Here is a 23,140-nt window from a genome sequence, read left to right as displayed (position 1 = left end):
CTGTCACTTATTCTGAGACTTAGGTCTGTTTCTTTCAATGTGAAATTGAAGACATTGAAATATATGCTTTGAGATTTCTTTCAGCTCAATATATACTTGCAAAATCAAGAAAGTAAAAACTCTCATGTGTCTGGCTTTTAAATCATGAATTTGTGACCAACCAGTCCATGCTCTGGGAGGTGATGGAATGGGTGATACTGGTGGAGAGGAAAGATTCAGACCAATAAGTTTCTGCTGCTCTATTAACTGCAAGAGTTTTCCACGAGCCTCCATACTCTGCCGATTCAATTCTGCAATCCGCTCCTCCATGCTACTTGATGTTAGAGGTTGTGTTGCTGGAAAGGTCTTAAAAAAAAGGGGGGGGGCACAAATTCCACATTAAAAACAATCCAAACAATTTTAACTTTTTGTAAAACTGAGCTCTTCCACTAAGAGCCAGCTAGTTAGTATTCACGGCCCTTACTATATGTAAACTTGAATAGTAGGCAAAGAATAAAAGTCATTTAATTGAAAAATTAGGGCTAAAGGAAAGGGATACCAATCTTCTGATACTGGCACCACATAATCCCTCTAGTCCCACTGTCCATGGAGAATGTCTGTGGGACAAAGCTTCCCTTCATCTCTTCATGTTTGTTGAGGTACACAAAAGGTCCCATGAGCAAAGAGAGTACTGCTACTGACCTGACTTCTAAGTAACAGGTCTATTAATGATAGATCTGTGGTGTGAATCTCAGTATAGAAAAAAGGATCTGTTATCCTCGAGAGATGCTTCTACCATCCCAATCATCATACATGTACCATGAGTTATTTGGCAAAGATTTCTAGGAATCTTATCACTCTTCTTGACCAGGGGTCAGCCACCCCAAGCCATGTTTGGCCTCAGATATCTAATTTGAGAAATGGGGTGACTAGAAAAGAATATGAAAGGTAGAGTAAAAAAGCCACCCAAGGAATATAATATAAATTTAATATGAAAATTCCTGAGACGAATACATGTGTCATTCTTGATTATTTCATTTAGTTAAATACGTCTCTTTGAGGAAAAAAAAAATTCCTAATAGAAATCACTAATTTGTAACATACATTCATTAATTTTAAAAAAGAGAGATAAACAAAACATTTAAATTAAAGATCACTCTGAAATTCAGATTATGACAAAGAGAGTGGTGAAGACAATAACAGATTATCCTCACTAGCCTGATCTGTATACTAATTAGAAAAGCAGGCAAGCTCAATTTTCAGCTCTGTTGCCTTTTTAAAACCAAGAGCTAGTTACCTGCTTCAAATAATCGTCAAAATTCTGCAAATGCAGAAATAACTCCAATGACTCAAAATTAAGGCAATCTGTACTTATACACATCTATACCGATGGCAGCTGCCCACTCCTAATACTTCTTCCTGGTAAAAGATTGCCAGTCCCCTCTGACTATTACTCTGTGACTCCACACTCATACTGCCCTTATTTCCCGTGAGTCTGTGCTGACAGAGGTGGCCCTTAAGCCCACCCCCATCTCTTCCTAAACTTCCTCATGGAAGCCCTCAATCTATCATTGGTAAAGGCCTTTATAGAAGCAATCACCTCTGGAATCCTTAATCCATAAAGCTGCCCAGCTCCTTCCCACTGCTAAAAGACTGTTCCGTCTGCTATCAGAACCCTGACAGGAGCCACTGTGGCTCACAAAGTGGTAAAAGGACATGTCTCCCATCACTGGGACCAGCATAAGAACATGTTATAAACAGTCACTAGCTGGAATTTAGAATCCCTTTTCTCCCCATGAACAAGAAAATGAAGATTTAAGTTACCTGGTTAGCCTACAAAATTCCTTCACTATAATAGGCAGACTTTTCTATTCAAAGCATAATCCTCAGTCCGGTACCATCTGGGAACTTGTCAAAAATGCACAAGTACTATCTCAGAACTGCTCAATCAGAAACTGCATTTTAGCAAGATCTCCAGATGATTCATACATACATTAAAGTCTGACTTTAATAATCCTTTAAAACATCATTTCTACAGGAAAATGCATTGTGTGTCCTAAAAAATTAACTCCTCATGAATTGAGGCCCAGCTACACATAATTCTCTTGTATGAGCCCTATGAGAATAAAAATGCTTTCAATTAAAATGTAGCTGAATAGCAGGCTTTCAAACTCAAACTAATTTTGCATTTTATATTTATAACTTCATTTGCAGCTTAATTTCAGCTTTTCTACACATTTTACCTTTGTCTTATTTTCCTCATTCATTTTCATCGTTTTCTATTTTATGTTGTCCTCTTTTACTGTATGTGTTAAATAAACTGATAAATAACTTTTCTTTTTTTTGTGATGAGGACATGACAAAGCATAAAGCCTTCTAGTAGCAGCCTCAAAGATATCCAGGAACCCTTTGTTCCAGCAAAGTACTTAAATTCCTAAATGTCCTTAGTCAACCCTTAACTGGTACTCACTGCAGTCATGTTGCTCACATGACTTGTCTCTTGTTTGTTTAATTCCCGAACTCCATCCCCTTGCTCTCCTCCTGGCCCAATAATATTATTCAGATGTGCCTTGATAGCTGAATTCTGCAGGGTCAACTCAGCAATTCGTGCCATGATGTCTTTTCTTTGTATTAATGCTTCATTTGTTCTAAGCTGCTGCCCGTCTCCCAGTACCAGGGTGTCTTCTGAGAACTCGGGGATTCTGGCCTGCTGAGTGTTTGAATGGGAACTACAGAAGGGCTGGGAGAGGTTAACAAAAGGAGCCTGGGCTTTGTTCTCCAGATCTTCCCCCATGTGAGACACCCTCCACCTCTGAGTGAAGAGACGACTCTCTTCACTTGAATTCTGATTGTCTGTGTCAGTAGGGAAGGCCGTCTTTTCCCAATTTTGTTCCTTCTCAATGATTTCCACAGTTGGAGGAATTCGTGGAGCAGGACGAGTTTGAACAGTCCTCCTCAATACTGTAGATAAAATTAAAACAGAATAAACATGCATCATTTAGCCACAGACTGGCTCTACAATCATCTCATTACTCATCATGGTAGTTAGAAATGTATTTCAAGAGAAGGGTCTGGTTTCTGAATGCCTAAATTATTTTAGCAGGGAATATACCACCAATGCCACCTCAAACAATCAAATACAGAGACTTTTATATTCCTTAAGGCTTTATCAGTATCCTTATAAAAAAAAAGTCTGCCAAGTTCACATTTTAATACATGTATTAACTCGTATCTAGGAATACTGGGGGTGTAGGGAGTATAAATACCTACTGTAAACTGAAGATAGGAAAGGCGTCTCTGAAGAAGTAAAATTTAAAAATGATTACATATGTGGCAGAAAGCAGAGCAAAGAATAGTACAGGCAGAGAGAACAACATATGTGAATGCCCAAAAATAGGAAAGAGCAAAGAAATGAGGCCAATTTAGTGTAATACAGTAACAAGGGAGAATGGAAAAAATATGAGATTGGAGAGGTGTACAGAAATATTTCTCACTCAAGCCATGTTTGGAATTTTGTAATTTAATCCAAGATCAATGAAATATGGAGAAGGTTTGACAATGACTCAATTTATATTTCTTAAATGCTGTGTTAATTGGAAGATCCAAGAATGGAAGTAGGGAGACCAGTAAGCCATTGTGGTAGTTTAGGAGAAAGATGATGATAGCTTCAACGAGGGTATGTTGGCTATAGAGATGGAGAGAAGTGGGTACACTTGAGAAATATTTTGGCAATAGAACCAAGAGTGATGAACTGGAAGCGGGGAGTAAGGGAAACACACAGATCAAGATGGCATGTGCAACTGAGTGGGCAGTGATACGATTTACAGAGATGGAGAAAATAAGAACAGATTTGGGGGAAGGGAATTCCACTTTGAACAGGATTCCACTTTGAACAGGATAAGTTTAAGTGCCTGATGATTTATCCAAATATTCCCCCAGGCAAATGGGCTCATGGGTCAGAAACTTAAGACTCATCTAGGTTGGGGTGCCTGGGTGGCTCAGTGGGTTAAGCCGCTGCCTTTGGCTCAGGTCATGATCCCAGGTCCTGGGTTCAAGCCCCGCATCAGGCTTTCTGCTCAGCAGGGAGCCTGCTTCCTCCTCTCTCTCTGCCTGCCTCTCTGCCTGCTTGTGATTTCTCTCTGTCAAATAAATAAATAAAATCTTAAAAAAAAAAAATTAAAAAAAAAAAGACTCATCTAGGTGAAGATACAAAACTGGAAGTCACTGGCATATAGACAGTATTGGGAGCAATGAGAATGGTTGAGATTATTTAGAGAAAAAAAATTGAACGAGAAAATAAACCAATACCGACACATGAGAAAATCAACATGCAGAGCTGCATAAAGAGGAGAAGCTAGCAAAGCAGACTGAAGTGGGGCAGCCAGAATGGTTAGAGAAATATTAGAAGAATGTGGTATGAAGGAAACCAAAAGGGAGTGGTTAACCACATACAATACTACTGTAAGACCTAGAAACACAAAGAAGAAAAGTACACTGGAGTTACTAACCTGAAGGCCACTGAAGCCCATAGCAGGAGTAGTTTAGGGGAAATGACCTAATAGAGAAAGAACTGGGGAGACAGATGCTCCTAGTTCAAGACTACAGACTCACCTTCTTTCACTGACAACAAGGAAATTAAAAAATTAATAAACTCATATCAGTGAAGATTATGATCTAGGAAGAAAGTCATTAGCAAATGAGATTATTTTGACACATTTCTGAAAGACTAAAAGTGGATGGGAAGTGTATGAAAGAATGAATTGAACAGAAGCCACAGTTTAGAACATGTATATGTTACAAGAAAGTGATAGGTAAAAGCCAGTCTTTCTGGGAGAACCGGAAAAAGGCCACTAATTCAAAGCTGACTGTGCAGAAGGAGAAAGTGAGAAGTAGGCTGAAAATTGGAGAATAACTTGAAAGTTAATCTACTTTATTGTTATGTTGGTCAAGCTGTGCTCACTACTTGCCCCAGTCATCCTCAAAAGTGAAAAAATAGCATTGGGGAGGGCAATTGTGGTAGCCCCAGTGAAACAGCTGGATCCTACTTACATACCCTAAAAGCAAGCCTGCAGTTAATGAAGCGTGTCCATATATCAAAGCAACTGCTGAACGGAAAGTCTATTGGGAAAAAAGACCTAGGCCAACCTACACCCCAGGAGAGAAAACCTATGCCAACTACCTATAACATTCGGTCCAGTCTTTATTCTTAACTATGATAGGCAATGAAGGATCACCAGACATATAAGTAAAATCAACAGCACAAAACAGAAAAACCAGGATAGGAAAACAGAACAAAAGACAGAAGACGAGAAGGGGAAAATTCAGATACAAAAGATAATGTAATAAAATTCTAAAGGGTATACTCAGAACAGAAGGAAAATTCAGATACAAAATATAATAAAATTCTAAAGGGTAAACTCAGAACAGAAGGAAAATTCAGATACAAAATATAATATAATAAAATTCTAAAGGGTATACTCAGAAGAGAAGGAAAATTCAGATACAAAAGATAATGTAATAAAATTCTAAAGGGTATACTCAGAAGAATGTTTCTGGAAGATAATGCATTTGTTTGGTTTTGTTGTGCTGTTTGTTGTTGTTGTTATTTTTAATTTTTATTTATTTATTTGAGAGAGAAAGAGAAGTAGACTCCCTGCTGGGCAAGGAGCCTGGCTCCAGAATCGATCCCAGGGCCCTGAAGCCATGACCTGAGCTGAAGGAAGCCGTTTAACCAACTGAGCCACCCAGGTGCCCCAAGATAATGCATTTGTAATAAGCATCAAAGAAAAAAGGACAATCAAACACTAAGAAAGGGCTGTTGCTTAGAAATTAAAAATATAACTTGGTGAAATTTTTAAAAAAATAAAAGACAGGGTTGAATATAAAGTGAAAAAAAAAAAAAATCTTCCAGAATATAAGAAGGAAGATATAAGGCTAAATACATAAGAAAATGGTCCAGAAGGTCAATATACTATTTTTTAAAACTGCGGAAAGTCATGTGTCTTCATGTCCAAAAGGTCCCACTGGTGCCTCATAGTGCAATGAGGGGAAAAAAAAAAAAAAAACCCACACATTTAGACACACCTTATGCAAGGTCAGAATAAAAATAAAGGAATTCTAAAGCTTCCACAAAGAAAAAGTAGGTCAAATACAAAGAAATAAAAGTTAGATATTACATCACACAACTGAACTGCAACACCAGATAGTAAAAATCAATAGAACAATGCCTCAAATTTCTCAGGGTAAAGGATTATGGGCCTAGAATTCTATATCTAGGCAAATTATCAACCAAGTATAACAGAAAAAGGAAAAATGTTCTCAGAATTTTAAGAACTTAGGGATTTACCTTCTATACACTCATTCTAATGATTTCTTTCAGAAACCTGAGGGAGAAAACCAAAGAGGAATAAATGGAATCCAGGAAATAGTAGATATAACCCCAGGAGTGTGACCTTAGCAAGTCCCAGGATAAGAGGTATGTGGCGGGCCCGAGTGAGCAATCAGTGCAGACTGGAGCGGGGTGGAAGAGCTCTGGGAATTATCTCTGGAATGAAAGCGGATTCCATGCCACACACAGTATAACTAAAGGACCAGAAGCTATCATTCATGTGTAAACAAGAGAGTAAAGCACATTATTCTTGTGTAAACAAGAGGGTAAAAGCAATTCGAAACTCCAGGCAAAACAAAAACTAAGGAAGAAAGTCAGTATAAATATAGAGCTAACTTAAATATTCTGAACAACTGATTAAGTGAAATAAATTCACTTTGATCTTCATACTAAGAACTTTTTCCTTCCTGTGGCACAAAGACTGATAGTAACAATAGATCAAGAAACAAAAAAACAGTCACTTGTTTTCAAGTTTCAGGAACCATCTATAGACAAGACACAGAAGACATAATTGTAGTAATGGAACAAAGGAAATGTCACCAAACTCAACACAGTAAAAGGAAATATAGACTGAGTGAAGGTGTGAAGTGGAAGCACAGGAGAGCCAGAAGGGAAGCAGAGCTAGTATCCCTGTCTTTCATAGTGGAAAGCCAAGAGCTACTGCATAGCGTTAACAAAGAAGAGATAGAAAGTATTTGAAGTCACAAAAGTTAAGCAATAGAAGAATTAAAAATTAAAATATAATCATCCAAATTAGAGAAGGAAAGTAGGAGTTAATGTCAATTAAACCCTCTTCTTTAATAAAGGACAGTCTACAATTATTGCATAAAGTTAAAATTTAAGAGAAAATATATAAAAATATCTTATATTAATTATGGAGACTACCACAAAATCAGCAGAAATCAAATTGGGAAAAAATGCTTCCCTCTTAGGGCAGGCCTAAAGATAAAAGAGGAAAAGACCTTTGTATGTGCCTTTTTTAACCGCATCAAAATATAAATTAGAATTGACACTTGAAAATGAAGAATGAATGGGAGATAAGAAAATGAAAACAGCATATATATACTACTCTTTCAAAAAGTGTGGCTGTAAAAGAAAGTAGAAGTCAATCAGTAGCCAACGGAAATGATCTATGATGGGAAATTCTAGGGCAATGCTGTCCATTACGAGAGTCTCTGGACATAGGCAGTTATTCAAATTCAAATTCAAATCAAAGTGAAATAAAATTAATAATTCAGTTCTTCAGTCACATTAGCCACATTTAAAGTGCCCACTGATGCTAGCAGCTACCAATATGAATGGAGCAGACACAGAACATTTTCATCATCACAGAAGTTCTATTGGACAGAGCTATTCCGACTAAAGGCTGATAAACGGCTCTATGTACCTCCCACCTTTATCTGAACAATTTTTTATATGTGGGCATTCTAAATAAAAGTCTGAAAAATATGATGACAAAACTTCACCAACTAAGAATACATGTTCAAAGGTTATTCCATCTGCACACTATAAAAGAAATGTGTGGCATTATTTTCAAGGCAAACCTGCTAACAAAGAGGTGTCTATAACAGCCCCCAAATAATTTGCTTTAGTGGACATTTAGTATATTTGTAATCAGAGTAAAAATACTTATGGTAATTGTTTCTTTAAAAGAATTTGGGGTGCCTGGGTGGCTGAGTTCCTTAGGCATTCAACTTGATCTCAGCTCAGGTCTTGATCTCAGGGTTGTGAGTTCAAGCCCATGTTGGACCCCACACTGGGGGTGGAGCCTACTTTAAAAAAAAAAAAGAAGAACAACTTCAAGCTATCTTCCTATCACCGGTGGGAAATACTTTATAATATCTCATGAGATCATTAGATGAGCATATTAATACCATGTAAACATTTGAAAGCTTACTTTGAGAATGAAAATCTAACCTGAACAGAAATCAGAACTGAAATCATATCTCCGATTCAGAGTTAACAATTCTCTCTAGGCTCTAAAGAGGAGATACCATTTCACAGAACTATAGAGCCAGATGAACATTAAAGATAAAAGAAAAATCTCTCATTCTGAAGCCAGAAAAATGAATATAGAGACGGTAAGTGTCTTAGCTCCATGCCTCCCAGCTAGTCACCGGATGGGCCAAGATTCTAGCACTTCTGACCCTCAGCCTAGCACTGTCTCCCTATACCAGAAAGACTTGACAGACTTTACAGTCACATAATAAATGCCAAAACAAATCTTATCATCGCAAGAACTTGTCATTTTCTTTAACTCTTATGGCCTCTTCAGGTACTTTATTGAAAAGAAGGTACAGAAAATCTGACCAAATTTCTAAGTTCCAATGACAATAAAAGTTATTATTCTGTTCCCCTGTGTAAGAATGTAAACACTCAAAGAAATAAAAAATGTATGCAAATCAGGGCTGAATAACATTTTTCTAAAAACACTGGAGGAGAATCTAAGGTAGTTTTTTGACTGAAGAATTATTTAAAAAAAAAAAGGTTCTATAGCTCTAGAAAAAATGCACAGGTGGACAAATAAACATAATTTTCCAAACAATGAAACACTCCATGGTACTTCTGAAGAAGTACCCCAAGTTAAGAATCTCTGAGCTAAGGATAAACAATAATTTTTAGGGCTCAGTGAGTTAAAGCCTCTGCCTTCAGCTCAGGTCATGATCTCAGGGTCCTGGGATCGAGGCCCGCATCAGGCTCTCTGCTCAGCGGGGAGCCTGCTTCTCCCTCTCTCTCTATCTGCCTCTCTGCCTATTTGTGATTTCTGTCTGTCAAATAAATAAATAAAATCTTAAAAAAAAATTTTTTTTAATTTTTTATTCTAAACTCTATATATGTCCTGCAAAAAGTGACCTGAAAGCTATTTTTAATTGTTGATCAACTTTCATTATAAAATTACCTCAACTGACTAAGCTAAAGAAATTTCAGTGAGAAAGAGGTTAATAACCAAATCTGACTTACAAAATCCTTATAGTCACAGTTCTTACCTTTCCTTGGCTAAATTTCATTACTCTCTCTCTGGAATATAATCTCTTGTTTCTTACCCTTTCCTATGCTCCTGGCCTACAGGGAAAGGAGGATTTTATTGCTACATTTTAATGCTGAGGACTCTAATCCTTTGATCTGATATAATATTTGCAATGTCTAATAGAACAGATACATAACGAAATTTAACATGACATTTCACCACAGGTGTAACACACATGATATACACAACCCTGAAAAATCCTCCTTTAGCTTAAAGTTTATGTGTGGCAATCAATATCTTTCAGAATTCCCTTTACTGGGTAACAATGGACACAGTATGTTGCATATATAAAGCATAAAAAAACAACCGTCAGGCAGCTTTAGAAAAAGCCTGCTTACCGTCCTGCAAGGGAGAGAATCCTGAGTTGCTCTTCTGCCTGGGTGGTGTCAACAACACAGCCGGCTCAAATATATGTGCGGGAAAACTGTTAGTCAGATTCACACTATCCGGGGGAGTTGGCACCTGAGACAGTTTAACAGGCAAGTCTTCCTGTGTGAATTCAGCCGCTTCCTCCCCTCTGAACGCCAATGGCATGGAGACATTAGCATTTACAACAGGGCCCTCTGAAGAAGATGAGAGGCTGTCAGCACTTGTAACTATAGATACACTGCAGGTATTTACACTTACATGCATTTCCACAGAAAGCTAAATCACATGGACTCTAGAGTCTTCACTTTCTAGGCCATATCGTCCTTTAGCTGTAACTCACAGGCAAGGCTCCCAAGGGGCCAGCACTGGGAAGAAGGGGCTGCTTTTGAGAAAAGCACTTAGTCCCTGAGACCTGCCTCAGCCATTGAGTTTATTTCATGCAAGTTAAATTTTAGTCAGCCACTTCTCAGAATCCCTCATGAGAAAACACTCCTAAATACATAAAATACTTACCACACACAGATACTCATCAAAGTGTTACTTAGAAGCAAAAAACATGAAAAAACCTAACTGTCCTAATCAGACTCTGACATAGGATGGCATAGGAAGTGAAGAAAGGCTTTCCAAATACCACCACAAATGAAAAAAAGTTACAAATTTTTAAAACTCAGTATTTCTTTTTCTTTCCAAGACCATCTCCTCTCCTCCTGAACCTGGTGCACAGTGATGAAAAGTGTTGGCACTAAAGCCCCAGTGGTCTAGGAAGCAAATTCTACTTTCTAGTTTTATGATCTTGCTAAGCTACCAACCCTCTCGAAGCCTTGGTTTTCTCATCCTGAAAGCAGGGATAACAATAATACTTACCTCATTAGATTATCACGAGGACTAAATGAGATAATACACATAAAACACTTAAAAAGTGCCTGGCATAGTGCAAGTACCCAACATATATTAGCTGGAAATAGTGATGGCAACTGTCATCGTGACAATGTTATCTATGTATACATGACCAATAACATATAAGTTTATAGTTTTGTTTACTCTGTGTTTAATGCCAACCTGGGATGATAAGACCATACTCACCCAGATTGTCTATCATTTTCCTGCTTGTGGATCCCCTTTCGGATGCCTGATACTCTTTGTTGCTTTTTATCACAGGACAGTTCTTCATGGCATGTGTCAGAGATATAAGTTGCTCATCTGTTGTGACCATGTACTGCTGAAGTCTTGCCTGGAGAAAAAAGAATGAAATAATATCATTGCAATATCAGACCTCAGATCATTACCTAGACATGCAGAACTGTATCACCACTTTAACTCCTCTAGGAACTTCAGACTTTCATTCAAATACTAAAGTCATGCATTTGTAAGAACACATAATCATAAATGTTTTAAAAGTCCCACGACAGAGGAATGGTTAAATGTATCACAGAATATTATTAATTAATAAATACACTACCATACAACAATAAGAATTAACCTTTTTACAGTGCTTTTGATCTATAAAACCTCTTTATATAAATGGTATCAACTGACTCAAGCTAATTTAACAGAATATTACACAGGCACTTACACTGATAAACATGACCCAGTAAGAAGTTACGTAATGTATATAAAATAAGGTTAAGAAAAAATATATACACCAAGATAAGAGGTATTATACACATACACATATATATGTATATGTATATGTATCCAAAATGTATAGACATTTTATAAAAATCACAGATGGTCAGAATTGTTAGTGGGACTACTGAATAAAGTACACTAAACAATTTCATACCAGCTCAAATTTTTCCCAAATTCTACAATCATCTCTAATGACCTATTCAGCATCTCCATCTAGAACTCACATATGCTTCTCAAACTTAACATGTACAAAACCAAACTCCCCCTGAACATTCCCAACTTATCAACAGCAACTGCATCCTTCTAAATGCTCAGCCCCTAACTTTGGAATCACCCTTGACTCCTCTCACATCCTTTCCTTTACCCCATATCCAAATCCAACCCATCGGAAAAATCCTACTGTTTGCCTTCAAAATAGATTAATAATATGGTCACTTTTCACAACTTCACCCAAAGATTGCTTCTGTGTTCATGACTGTATCTCCTGCACCAGTAACAGTGCCCGGCCCAAATCAATACAATTTGTTGAGCCAACTAGTACATTTTACTTATTTTTTTTTCAATTAGTACATTTTAAAACTGCTCACCTTCCCAAGAGAATTGATAACCTAAATTCACACAAATACTTGTACATGAATGTTCATAGCAGCATTATTCACTCATAGTACACGAAAAGGTAGAAACAACTAAAAATGTCCATCAACTGATGAATGGATAACCAAAATGAGGTCTATCCTTATAATGGAATATTAGTGGAAAATAAAAAGGAATGAAGTACTGACACATGCTACAACATAGTTAAGCCCTGAAAACATTATGCTAAGTGAAAGAGATCAGATACAAAAGATTACATATTGCATAATTCCATTTATATGAAATATCCACATTTGGCATATCTTTAGAAACACAAAGTGGATTTATAATTGCCAGGAGCTGTAAGGAGGAGAGAACAAAGAGTGACTGCTAACAAGCTTGGGGTTTCTCTTTGGGGTGAGGAAAACATCCTGGAATTAGATAACGGTGCTGGTGTAAAACTCTGTGAATATACTAAAAACCACTGAATTGTACACTTCTATAAGATAATTAAATGGTATGTGAAATGGATAGATCAATAAAAAAATTGCATGTCTTCTATCTAATATCCATTGATACAACACAACTTGCCTACTACGGCTTTTCCAGTCTCTTTTGGCTAACAAATAAAAGTAATAACAACCATCACTGGAGAACAAAGAGATGAATAAAACCATCTCTGCTCAAGCAGCTCAGTCTTTTTTTTTTTATTAAGATTTTATTTATTCATTTGTCAGAGAGAGAAAGCGCAAGGAAAATTCAGATACAAAAGATAATGTAATAAAATTCTAAAGGGTATACTCAGAACAGAAGGAAAATTCAGATACAAAATATAATAAAATTCTAAAGGGTAAACTCAGAACAGAAGGAAAATTCAGATACAAAATATAATATAATAAAATTCTAAAGGGTATACTCAGAAGAGAAGGAAAATTCAGATACAAAAGATAATGTAATAAAATTCTAAAGGGTATACTCAGAAGAATGTTTCTGGAAGATAATGCATTTGTTTGGTTTTGTTGTGCTGTTTGTTGTTGTTGTTATTTTTAATTTTTATTTATTTATTTGAGAGAGAAAGAGAAGTAGACTCCCTGCTGGGCAAGGAGCCTGGCTCCAGAATCGATCCCAGGGCCCTGAAGCCATGACCTGAGCTGAAGGAAGCCGTTTAACCAACTGAGCCACCCAGGTGCCCCAAGATAATGCATTTGTAATAAGCATCAAAGAAAAAAGGACAATCAAACACTAAGAAAGGGCTGTTGCTTAGAAATTAAAAATATAACTTGGTGAAATTTTTAAAAAAATAAAAGACAGGGTTGAATATAAAGTGAAAAAAAAAAAAAATCTTCCAGAATATAAGAAGGAAGATATAAGGCTAAATACATAAGAAAATGGTCCAGAAGGTCAATATACTATTTTTTAAAACTGCGGAAAGTCATGTGTCTTCATGTCCAAAAGGTCCCACTGGTGCCTCATAGTGCAATGAGGGGAAAAAAAAAAAAAAAACCCACACATTTAGACACACCTTATGCAAGGTCAGAATAAAAATAAAGGAATTCTAAAGCTTCCACAAAGAAAAAGTAGGTCAAATACAAAGAAATAAAAGTTAGATATTACATCACACAACTGAACTGCAACACCAGATAGTAAAAATCAATAGAACAATGCCTCAAATTTCTCAGGGTAAAGGATTATGGGCCTAGAATTCTATATCTAGGCAAATTATCAACCAAGTATAACAGAAAAAGGAAAAATGTTCTCAGAATTTTAAGAACTTAGGGATTTACCTTCTATACACTCATTCTAATGATTTCTTTCAGAAACCTGAGGGAGAAAACCAAAGAGGAATAAATGGAATCCAGGAAATAGTAGATATAACCCCAGGAGTGTGACCTTAGCAAGTCCCAGGATAAGAGGTATGTGGCGGGCCCGAGTGAGCAATCAGTGCAGACTGGAGCGGGGTGGAAGAGCTCTGGGAATTATCTCTGGAATGAAAGCGGATTCCATGCCACACACAGTATAACTAAAGGACCAGAAGCTATCATTCATGTGTAAACAAGAGAGTAAAGCACATTATTCTTGTGTAAACAAGAGGGTAAAAGCAATTCGAAACTCCAGGCAAAACAAAAACTAAGGAAGAAAGTCAGTATAAATATAGAGCTAACTTAAATATTCTGAACAACTGATTAAGTGAAATAAATTCACTTTGATCTTCATACTAAGAACTTTTTCCTTCCTGTGGCACAAAGACTGATAGTAACAATAGATCAAGAAACAAAAAAACAGTCACTTGTTTTCAAGTTTCAGGAACCATCTATAGACAAGACACAGAAGACATAATTGTAGTAATGGAACAAAGGAAATGTCACCAAACTCAACACAGTAAAAGGAAATATAGACTGAGTGAAGGTGTGAAGTGGAAGCACAGGAGAGCCAGAAGGGAAGCAGAGCTAGTATCCCTGTCTTTCATAGTGGAAAGCCAAGAGCTACTGCATAGCGTTAACAAAGAAGAGATAGAAAGTATTTGAAGTCACAAAAGTTAAGCAATAGAAGAATTAAAAATTAAAATATAATCATCCAAATTAGATAGAGAAGGAAAGTAGGAGTTAATGTCAATTAAACCCTCTTCTTTAATAAAGGACAGTCTACAATTATTGCATAAAGTTAAAATTTAAGAGAAAATATATAAAAATATCTTATATTAATTATGGAGACTACCACAAAATCAGCAGAAATCAAATTGGGAAAAAATGCTTCCCTCTTAGGGCAGGCCTAAAGATAAAAGAGGAAAAGACCTTTGTATGTGCCTTTTTTAACCGCATCAAAATATAAATTAGAATTGACACTTGAAAATGAAGAATGAATGGGAGATAAGAAAATGAAAACAGCATATATATACTACTCTTTCAAAAAGTGTGGCTGTAAAAGAAAGTAGAAGTCAATCAGTAGCCAACGGAAATGATCTATGATGGGAAATTCTAGGGCAATGCTGTCCATTACGAGAGTCTCTGGACATAGGCAGTTATTCAAATTCAAATTCAAATCAAAGTGAAATAAAATTAATAATTCAGTTCTTCAGTCACATTAGCCACATTTAAAGTGCCCACTGATGCTAGCAGCTACCAATATGAATGGAGCAGACACAGAACATTTTCATCATCACAGAAGTTCTATTGGACAGAGCTATTCCGACTAAAGGCTGATAAACGGCTCTATGTACCTCCCACCTTTATCTGAACAATTTTTTATATGTGGGCATTCTAAATAAAAGTCTGAAAAATATGATGACAAAACTTCACCAACTAAGAATACATGTTCAAAGGTTATTCCATCTGCACACTATAAAAGAAATGTGTGGCATTATTTTCAAGGCAAACCTGCTAACAAAGAGGTGTCTATAACAGCCCCCAAATAATTTGCTTTAGTGGACATTTAGTATATTTGTAATCAGAGTAAAAATACTTATGGTAATTGTTTCTTTAAAAGAATTTGGGGTGCCTGGGTGGCTGAGTTCCTTAGGCATTCAACTTGATCTCAGCTCAGGTCTTGATCTCAGGGTTGTGAGTTCAAGCCCATGTTGGACCCCACACTGGGGGTGGAGCCTACTTTAAAAAAAAAAAAGAAGAACAACTTCAAGCTATCTTCCTATCACCGGTGGGAAATACTTTATAATATCTCATGAGATCATTAGATGAGCATATTAATACCATGTAAACATTTGAAAGCTTACTTTGAGAATGAAAATCTAACCTGAACAGAAATCAGAACTGAAATCATATCTCCGATTCAGAGTTAACAATTCTCTCTAGGCTCTAAAGAGGAGATACCATTTCACAGAACTATAGAGCCAGATGAACATTAAAGATAAAAGAAAAATCTCTCATTCTGAAGCCAGAAAAATGAATATAGAGACGGTAAGTGTCTTAGCTCCATGCCTCCCAGCTAGTCACCGGATGGGCCAAGATTCTAGCACTTCTGACCCTCAGCCTAGCACTGTCTCCCTATACCAGAAAGACTTGACAGACTTTACAGTCACATAATAAATGCCAAAACAAATCTTATCATCGCAAGAACTTGTCATTTTCTTTAACTCTTATGGCCTCTTCAGGTACTTTATTGAAAAGAAGGTACAGAAAATCTGACCAAATTTCTAAGTTCCAATGACAATAAAAGTTATTATTCTGTTCCCCTGTGTAAGAATGTAAACACTCAAAGAAATAAAAAATGTATGCAAATCAGGGCTGAATAACATTTTTCTAAAAACACTGGAGGAGAATCTAAGGTAGTTTTTTGACTGAAGAATTATTTAAAAAAAAAAAGGTTCTATAGCTCTAGAAAAAATGCACAGGTGGACAAATAAACATAATTTTCCAAACAATGAAACACTCCATGGTACTTCTGAAGAAGTACCCCAAGTTAAGAATCTCTGAGCTAAGGATAAACAATAATTTTTAGGGCTCAGTGAGTTAAAGCCTCTGCCTTCAGCTCAGGTCATGATCTCAGGGTCCTGGGATCGAGGCCCGCATCAGGCTCTCTGCTCAGCGGGGAGCCTGCTTCTCCCTCTCTCTCTATCTGCCTCTCTGCCTATTTGTGATTTCTGTCTGTCAAATAAATAAATAAAATCTTAAAAAAAAATTTTTTTTAATTTTTTATTCTAAACTCTATATATGTCCTGCAAAAAGTGACCTGAAAGCTATTTTTAATTGTTGATCAACTTTCATTATAAAATTACCTCAACTGACTAAGCTAAAGAAATTTCAGTGAGAAAGAGGTTAATAACCAAATCTGACTTACAAAATCCTTATAGTCACAGTTCTTACCTTTCCTTGGCTAAATTTCATTACTCTCTCTCTGGAATATAATCTCTTGTTTCTTACCCTTTCCTATGCTCCTGGCCTACAGGGAAAGGAGGATTTTATTGCTACATTTTAATGCTGAGGACTCTAATCCTTTGATCTGATATAATATTTGCAATGTCTAATAGAACAGATACATAACGAAATTTAACATGACATTTCACCACAGGTGTAACACACATGATATACACAACCCTGAAAAATCCTCCTTTAGCTTAAAGTTTATGTGTGGCAATCAATATCTTTCAGAATTCCCTTTACTGGGTAACAATGGACACAGTATGTTGCATATATAAAGCATAAAAAAACAACCGTCAGGCAGCTTTAGAAAAAGCCTGCTTACCGTCCTGCAAGGGAGAGAATCCTGAGTTGCTCTTCTGCCTGGGTGGTGTCAACAACACAGCCGGCTCAAATATATGTGCGGGAAAACTGTTAGTCAGATTCACACTATCCGGGGGAGTTGGCACCTGAGACAGTTTAACAGGCAAGTCTTCCTGTGTGAATTCAGCCGCTTCCTCCCCTCTGAACGCCAATGGCATGGAGACATTAGCATTTACAACAGGGCCCTCTGAAGAAGATGAGAGGCTGTCAGCACTTGTAACTATAGATACACTGCAGGTATTTACACTTACATGCATTTCCACAGAAAGCTAAATCACATGGACTCTAGAGTCTTCACTTTCTAGGCCATATCGTCCTTTAGCTGTAACTCACAGGCAAGGCTCCCAAGGGGCCAGCACTGGGAAGAAGGGGCTGCTTTTGAGAAAAGCACTTAGTCCCTGAGACCTGCCTCAGCCATTGAGTTTATTTCATGCAAGTTAAATTTTAGTCAGCCACTTCTCAGAATCCCTCATGAGAAAACACTCCTAAATACATAAAATACTTACCACACACAGATACTCATCAAAGTGTTACTTAGAAGCAAAAAACATGAAAAAACCTAACTGTCCTAATCAGACTCTGACATAGGATGGCATAGGAAGTGAAGAAAGGCTTTCCAAATACCACCACAAATGAAAAAAAGTTACAAATTTTTAAAACTCAGTATTTCTTTTTCTTTCCAAGACCATCTCCTCTCCTCCTGAACCTGGTGCACAGTGATGAAAAGTGTTGGCACTAAAGCCCCAGTGGTCTAGGAAGCAAATTCTACTTTCTAGTTTTATGATCTTGCTAAGCTACCAACCCTCTCGAAGCCTTGGTTTTCTCATCCTGAAAGCAGGGATAACAATAATACTTACCTCATTAGATTATCACGAGGACTAAATGAGATAATACACATAAAACACTTAAAAAGTGCCTGGCATAGTGCAAGTACCCAACATATATTAGCTGGAAATAGTGATGGCAACTGTCATCGTGACAATGTTATCTATGTATACATGACCAATAACATATAAGTTTATAGTTTTGTTTACTCTGTGTTTAATGCCAACCTGGGATGATAAGACCATACTCACCCAGATTGTCTATCATTTTCCTGCTTGTGGATCCCCTTTCGGATGCCTGATACTCTTTGTTGCTTTTTATCACAGGACAGTTCTTCATGGCATGTGTCAGAGATATAAGTTGCTCATCTGTTGTGACCATGTACTGCTGAAGTCTTGCCTGGAGAAAAAAGAATGAAATAATATCATTGCAATATCAGACCTCAGATCATTACCTAGACATGCAGAACTGTATCACCACTTTAACTCCTCTAGGAACTTCAGACTTTCATTCAAATACTAAAGTCATGCATTTGTAAGAACACATAATCATAAATGTTTTAAAAGTCCCACGACAGAGGAATGGTTAAATGTATCACAGAATATTATTAATTAATAAATACACTACCATACAACAATAAGAATTAACCTTTTTACAGTGCTTTTGATCTATAAAACCTCTTTATATAAATGGTATCAACTGACTCAAGCTAATTTAACAGAATATTACACAGGCACTTACACTGATAAACATGACCCAGTAAGAAGTTACGTAATGTATATAAAATAAGGTTAAGAAAAAATATATACACCAAGATAAGAGGTATTATACACATACACATATATATGTATATGTATATGTATCCAAAATGTATAGACATTTTATAAAAATCACAGATGGTCAGAATTGTTAGTGGGACTACTGAATAAAGTACACTAAACAATTTCATACCAGCTCAAATTTTTCCCAAATTCTACAATCATCTCTAATGACCTATTCAGCATCTCCATCTAGAACTCACATATGCTTCTCAAACTTAACATGTACAAAACCAAACTCCCCCTGAACATTCCCAACTTATCAACAGCAACTGCATCCTTCTAAATGCTCAGCCCCTAACTTTGGAATCACCCTTGACTCCTCTCACATCCTTTCCTTTACCCCATATCCAAATCCAACCCATCGGAAAAATCCTACTGTTTGCCTTCAAAATAGATTAATAATATGGTCACTTTTCACAACTTCACCCAAAGATTGCTTCTGTGTTCATGACTGTATCTCCTGCACCAGTAACAGTGCCCGGCCCAAATCAATACAATTTGTTGAGCCAACTAGTACATTTTACTTATTTTTTTTTCAATTAGTACATTTTAAAACTGCTCACCTTCCCAAGAGAATTGATAACCTAAATTCACACAAATACTTGTACATGAATGTTCATAGCAGCATTATTCACTCATAGTACACGAAAAGGTAGAAACAACTAAAAATGTCCATCAACTGATGAATGGATAACCAAAATGAGGTCTATCCTTATAATGGAATATTAGTGGAAAATAAAAAGGAATGAAGTACTGACACATGCTACAACATAGTTAAGCCCTGAAAACATTATGCTAAGTGAAAGAGATCAGATACAAAAGATTACATATTGCATAATTCCATTTATATGAAATATCCACATTTGGCATATCTTTAGAAACACAAAGTGGATTTATAATTGCCAGGAGCTGTAAGGAGGAGAGAACAAAGAGTGACTGCTAACAAGCTTGGGGTTTCTCTTTGGGGTGAGGAAAACATCCTGGAATTAGATAACGGTGCTGGTGTAAAACTCTGTGAATATACTAAAAACCACTGAATTGTACACTTCTATAAGATAATTAAATGGTATGTGAAATGGATAGATCAATAAAAAAATTGCATGTCTTCTATCTAATATCCATTGATACAACACAACTTGCCTACTACGGCTTTTCCAGTCTCTTTTGGCTAACAAATAAAAGTAATAACAACCATCACTGGAGAACAAAGAGATGAATAAAACCATCTCTGCTCAAGCAGCTCAGTCTTTTTTTTTTATTAAGATTTTATTTATTCATTTGTCAGAGAGAGAAAGCGCAAGCACAAGCAGGGGGAGCGACAGAGGGAGAAGCAGGCCTCCTGCTGGGCAAGGAGGCCAATGCCGGACTTGATCCCAAGACCCTCGGATCATGACTTGAGCCAAAGGCAGATGCCTAATTGACTGAGCCACCCAGGCATCCCTCAAGCAGCTCAGTCTTGATGACAGGTATACATGTATGTGTAACACAATTTGGTAAATGCAGTGAGAGCAATACCCAGAGAGAACAGAAAGAGCACAAATTAAGAATGTTTAATGCACCATTGAGGCAGTATTAATTGGTTTCTAGAAGAAATACTGTGTCTTTAAAAAAAATAAATAAAAGGAGCAATTAGCTAGACAAGTGACAAAAAGGACTTATCTAATAAATATGAAGATACTGCAAACAACTTTAAATGGCATATGATTACAGGAAGCTTCCTAAATTGTATCCTCTGCTGTTTTGAAATTAGAAGTAGCTATCACAACACTTATTTCACATTTTGGATAAACTGCTATAATATTGGTAGTTACCATTTAAATGTAGATTCTGTCTTCCCCAATATTAGTATGTTTTTTTAAAGACAGCAGACTTTTCTGTATGTTATTTGTACTTCAAGTTTCTACTACAGTACCTCCAATATAATAAATGTTCCATAAAAGCTACTGTTGATGATAATAAAGAAGAGATAAGAAATCACATCCACACAACTAAACCAAAGGCAACTAAAAGAAAATCTTACATACTCTTAAAGATACCTTATTTTACTAAATGCAGAAAAGTTGGGATCTCATCTAAGTACCTGGGTAGCAGTATTTTCTTCTCTAAGGAGAAGAATTTCAGCTGTAAGAGCATCAATGAGCTCTCGATGATCACCTAACATTTGTTCCAGGTGCTGCCTTGTCTCTACTTCTTTACGCAGTTGGACCTCGCTCTACAAAAAAAAAAAAAAAAAAAAAAAAAAAACTTCCATCAATAATAAGATAAAATTCCCATCCAAAAATAAACTCCCATCAAAAGCATCAAATACTGAAAACTAAGAGTTTCTATTCAAAACTGTCAAAGAAAATAATACAAAGTATATGTGACAGTAATGAGAATGACATATTTTTATTAAAAGGTTTATATCGCATTAAAATGAAATGCTGTGTCCTTTTCCCTTCTTTATATAGAACATAATAAACAGAATGGTATAAAGGCTTAAGTAAGTACAAATTTTTGCCGAATAAAGTGGAGGGAAGGACATATACATATTGCTTGATTATACACAGAGCATCTCTAGAAGGATACACCTGTATCTGGCAATGACTACTGGCCACAGGGAAGCAAACTAGTTAAATGGAAGTTAAGGGTGGGAATGAGAATTTTTATCTATAACCTTCTGTTTCTTGGAATTTCATGCCATGTGATTCTGATCACCAATTCAACAACTAAGTTTGTTCAAATAAAAAATAAATGACAACAGGCTTAAATGGTTTTAACTTTGTAGAGCAAGTGATTAGCTAACAAGTGGAAGCTACTAAACCTGCAACGCTTTCAGAGAGCCAAAAGTACATTCCTGAAGGGCCCTAATTTAAGGATAGAAGAATGATAAGACTTTCGTAAGTCTGACAGTACAATAAATATTTCACTAAAAAGTAATTTTAGGAAGACAGCTCCAGAGAAATTGAAACATCAGAATTAGAGTGATGAACCAACTATTTTTTTTGTTTATTTTTTTTTAATTTTATTTATTTATTTGACAGAGAGATCACAAGTAGGCAGAGAGGCAGGCAGAGAGAGAGGAAGGGAAGCAGGCTCCCCGCTGTGCAGAGAGCCCGATTCGATTCGAGGCTCAATCCCAGGACCCTGGGATCATGACCTGAGCTGAAGGCAGAGGCTTTAACCCACTGAGCCACCCAGGTGCCCCATGAACCAACTATTTTAATAATAAAATGTCCTTGAACATTTTCTGTTGTATTTGTTTAACAAATTTAAGTGTATAAAACATAAGATAACAGTTTAAATAGGTTTTTTGAAAGATGAAATGTAGAGCTAGCTCTAATTCCTCAGCATTCTGAAGACTGGTTATTCAAAAATTAATTACAGAAATAATTCTTGCTTCTCTTATAAATTATTTTCAGAACAACAAAAGATCTACTTCAGACAAAGCCCAAGTAGTCACACAGATAACGTGAAGAATTTTCCTCATCTGTATCTACAGATTACAGGCATGCCATTCTCCAAACTAAAGTAGGAGTAGGAACACAGAGAAAAGCAATAGAACAAGGACACATTTAGTAGTTCTACTGAATTTAATACTGCCAAACAATATATTCAATGTCAGCATAAGACATGATTTTATTTATAGATTTACCTTACTAATTACAATTTACTACAGCTTGTATTAAAATCAACATCACTTATACTATAGGATACATAAATTGGCATGTAGAGGGAAATTAAGAGGATAAAACCTTACTGCAGATAATCTAAAACTGAGATATTTTAAACAAAGCTATTCAAATTTTACTACTCTTCATTTGGAAATTGTAATAAATTAAATGTAGAGGAAAAAAAACCCAAATGTTTCTACCAGCACTCTGTAGAGGAGAATAACCTCTTGTTCTTACCTCTTTAAGGTACCGAACCAGGCGACAGAGGGAACCCACTAGTGACAGAGTAAAGCCTGTAAGCCCCTGACTACTCTGCAGTCCTTTGACCTCGCGTCCCGTCCACCGTTCGTATTCTTCCATTTCATGTTCCACTTCATTGATCATGTGTTTGAGGACATCTAGGCTGGAATTATTGCTGTTTGGTAAGTCTGTGGAGGCTGTGCTAGCTGTTAACACATTCTTCTTCTGCTTGGAAGGAGCACTGGAATCCAGTTTTCCTTTCACTGATAATGACAGAAGTCACCCTATTAGAAGACCAGGAAAAGCTATACCAGCAAGCTACTAGAAAAACCACTGACTGTTATTCACAGGTTACAAAAGGTTTTTGTAGAAGTTATCACCATTTCTCATGAAAAATGCAG

General features: G+C 36.5%; 1 protein-coding gene across 2 annotated transcripts in view; it reads right to left on the bottom strand.

Moving 5' to 3' along the window:
- LOC111151990 (spindle and centriole associated protein 1) overlaps nt 1-23,140 on the bottom strand; it is a 61,586-nt gene that overhangs the window by 5,784 nt on the left and 32,662 nt on the right. For both annotated transcript variants that reach the window (XM_022510246.1, XM_022510254.1), the window contains exons 10-15: nt 22,737-23,002; nt 20,927-21,058; nt 18,277-18,424; nt 17,163-17,387; nt 2,450-2,940; nt 162-345 (exon numbers count right to left, since the gene is read on the bottom strand). In XM_022510246.1, coding sequence (XP_022365954.1) covers nt 162-345; nt 2,450-2,940; nt 17,163-17,387; nt 18,277-18,424; nt 20,927-21,058; nt 22,737-23,002 — 1,446 coding nt within the window. The remainder of the gene's footprint in view (nt 1-161; nt 346-2,449; nt 2,941-17,162; nt 17,388-18,276; nt 18,425-20,926; nt 21,059-22,736; nt 23,003-23,140) is intronic.

The sequence above is a fragment of the Enhydra lutris genome, unplaced genomic scaffold (assembly GCF_002288905.1).
Source record: "Enhydra lutris kenyoni isolate GAN:26980312 unplaced genomic scaffold, ASM228890v2 scaffoldscaffold2, whole genome shotgun sequence".
In the NCBI taxonomy this organism is placed as follows: domain Eukaryota; kingdom Metazoa; phylum Chordata; class Mammalia; order Carnivora; family Mustelidae; genus Enhydra; species Enhydra lutris.
The sequence above is the reverse complement of the archived record's forward strand: the minus strand, read 5'-3'. Positions and strand labels throughout refer to the sequence as shown.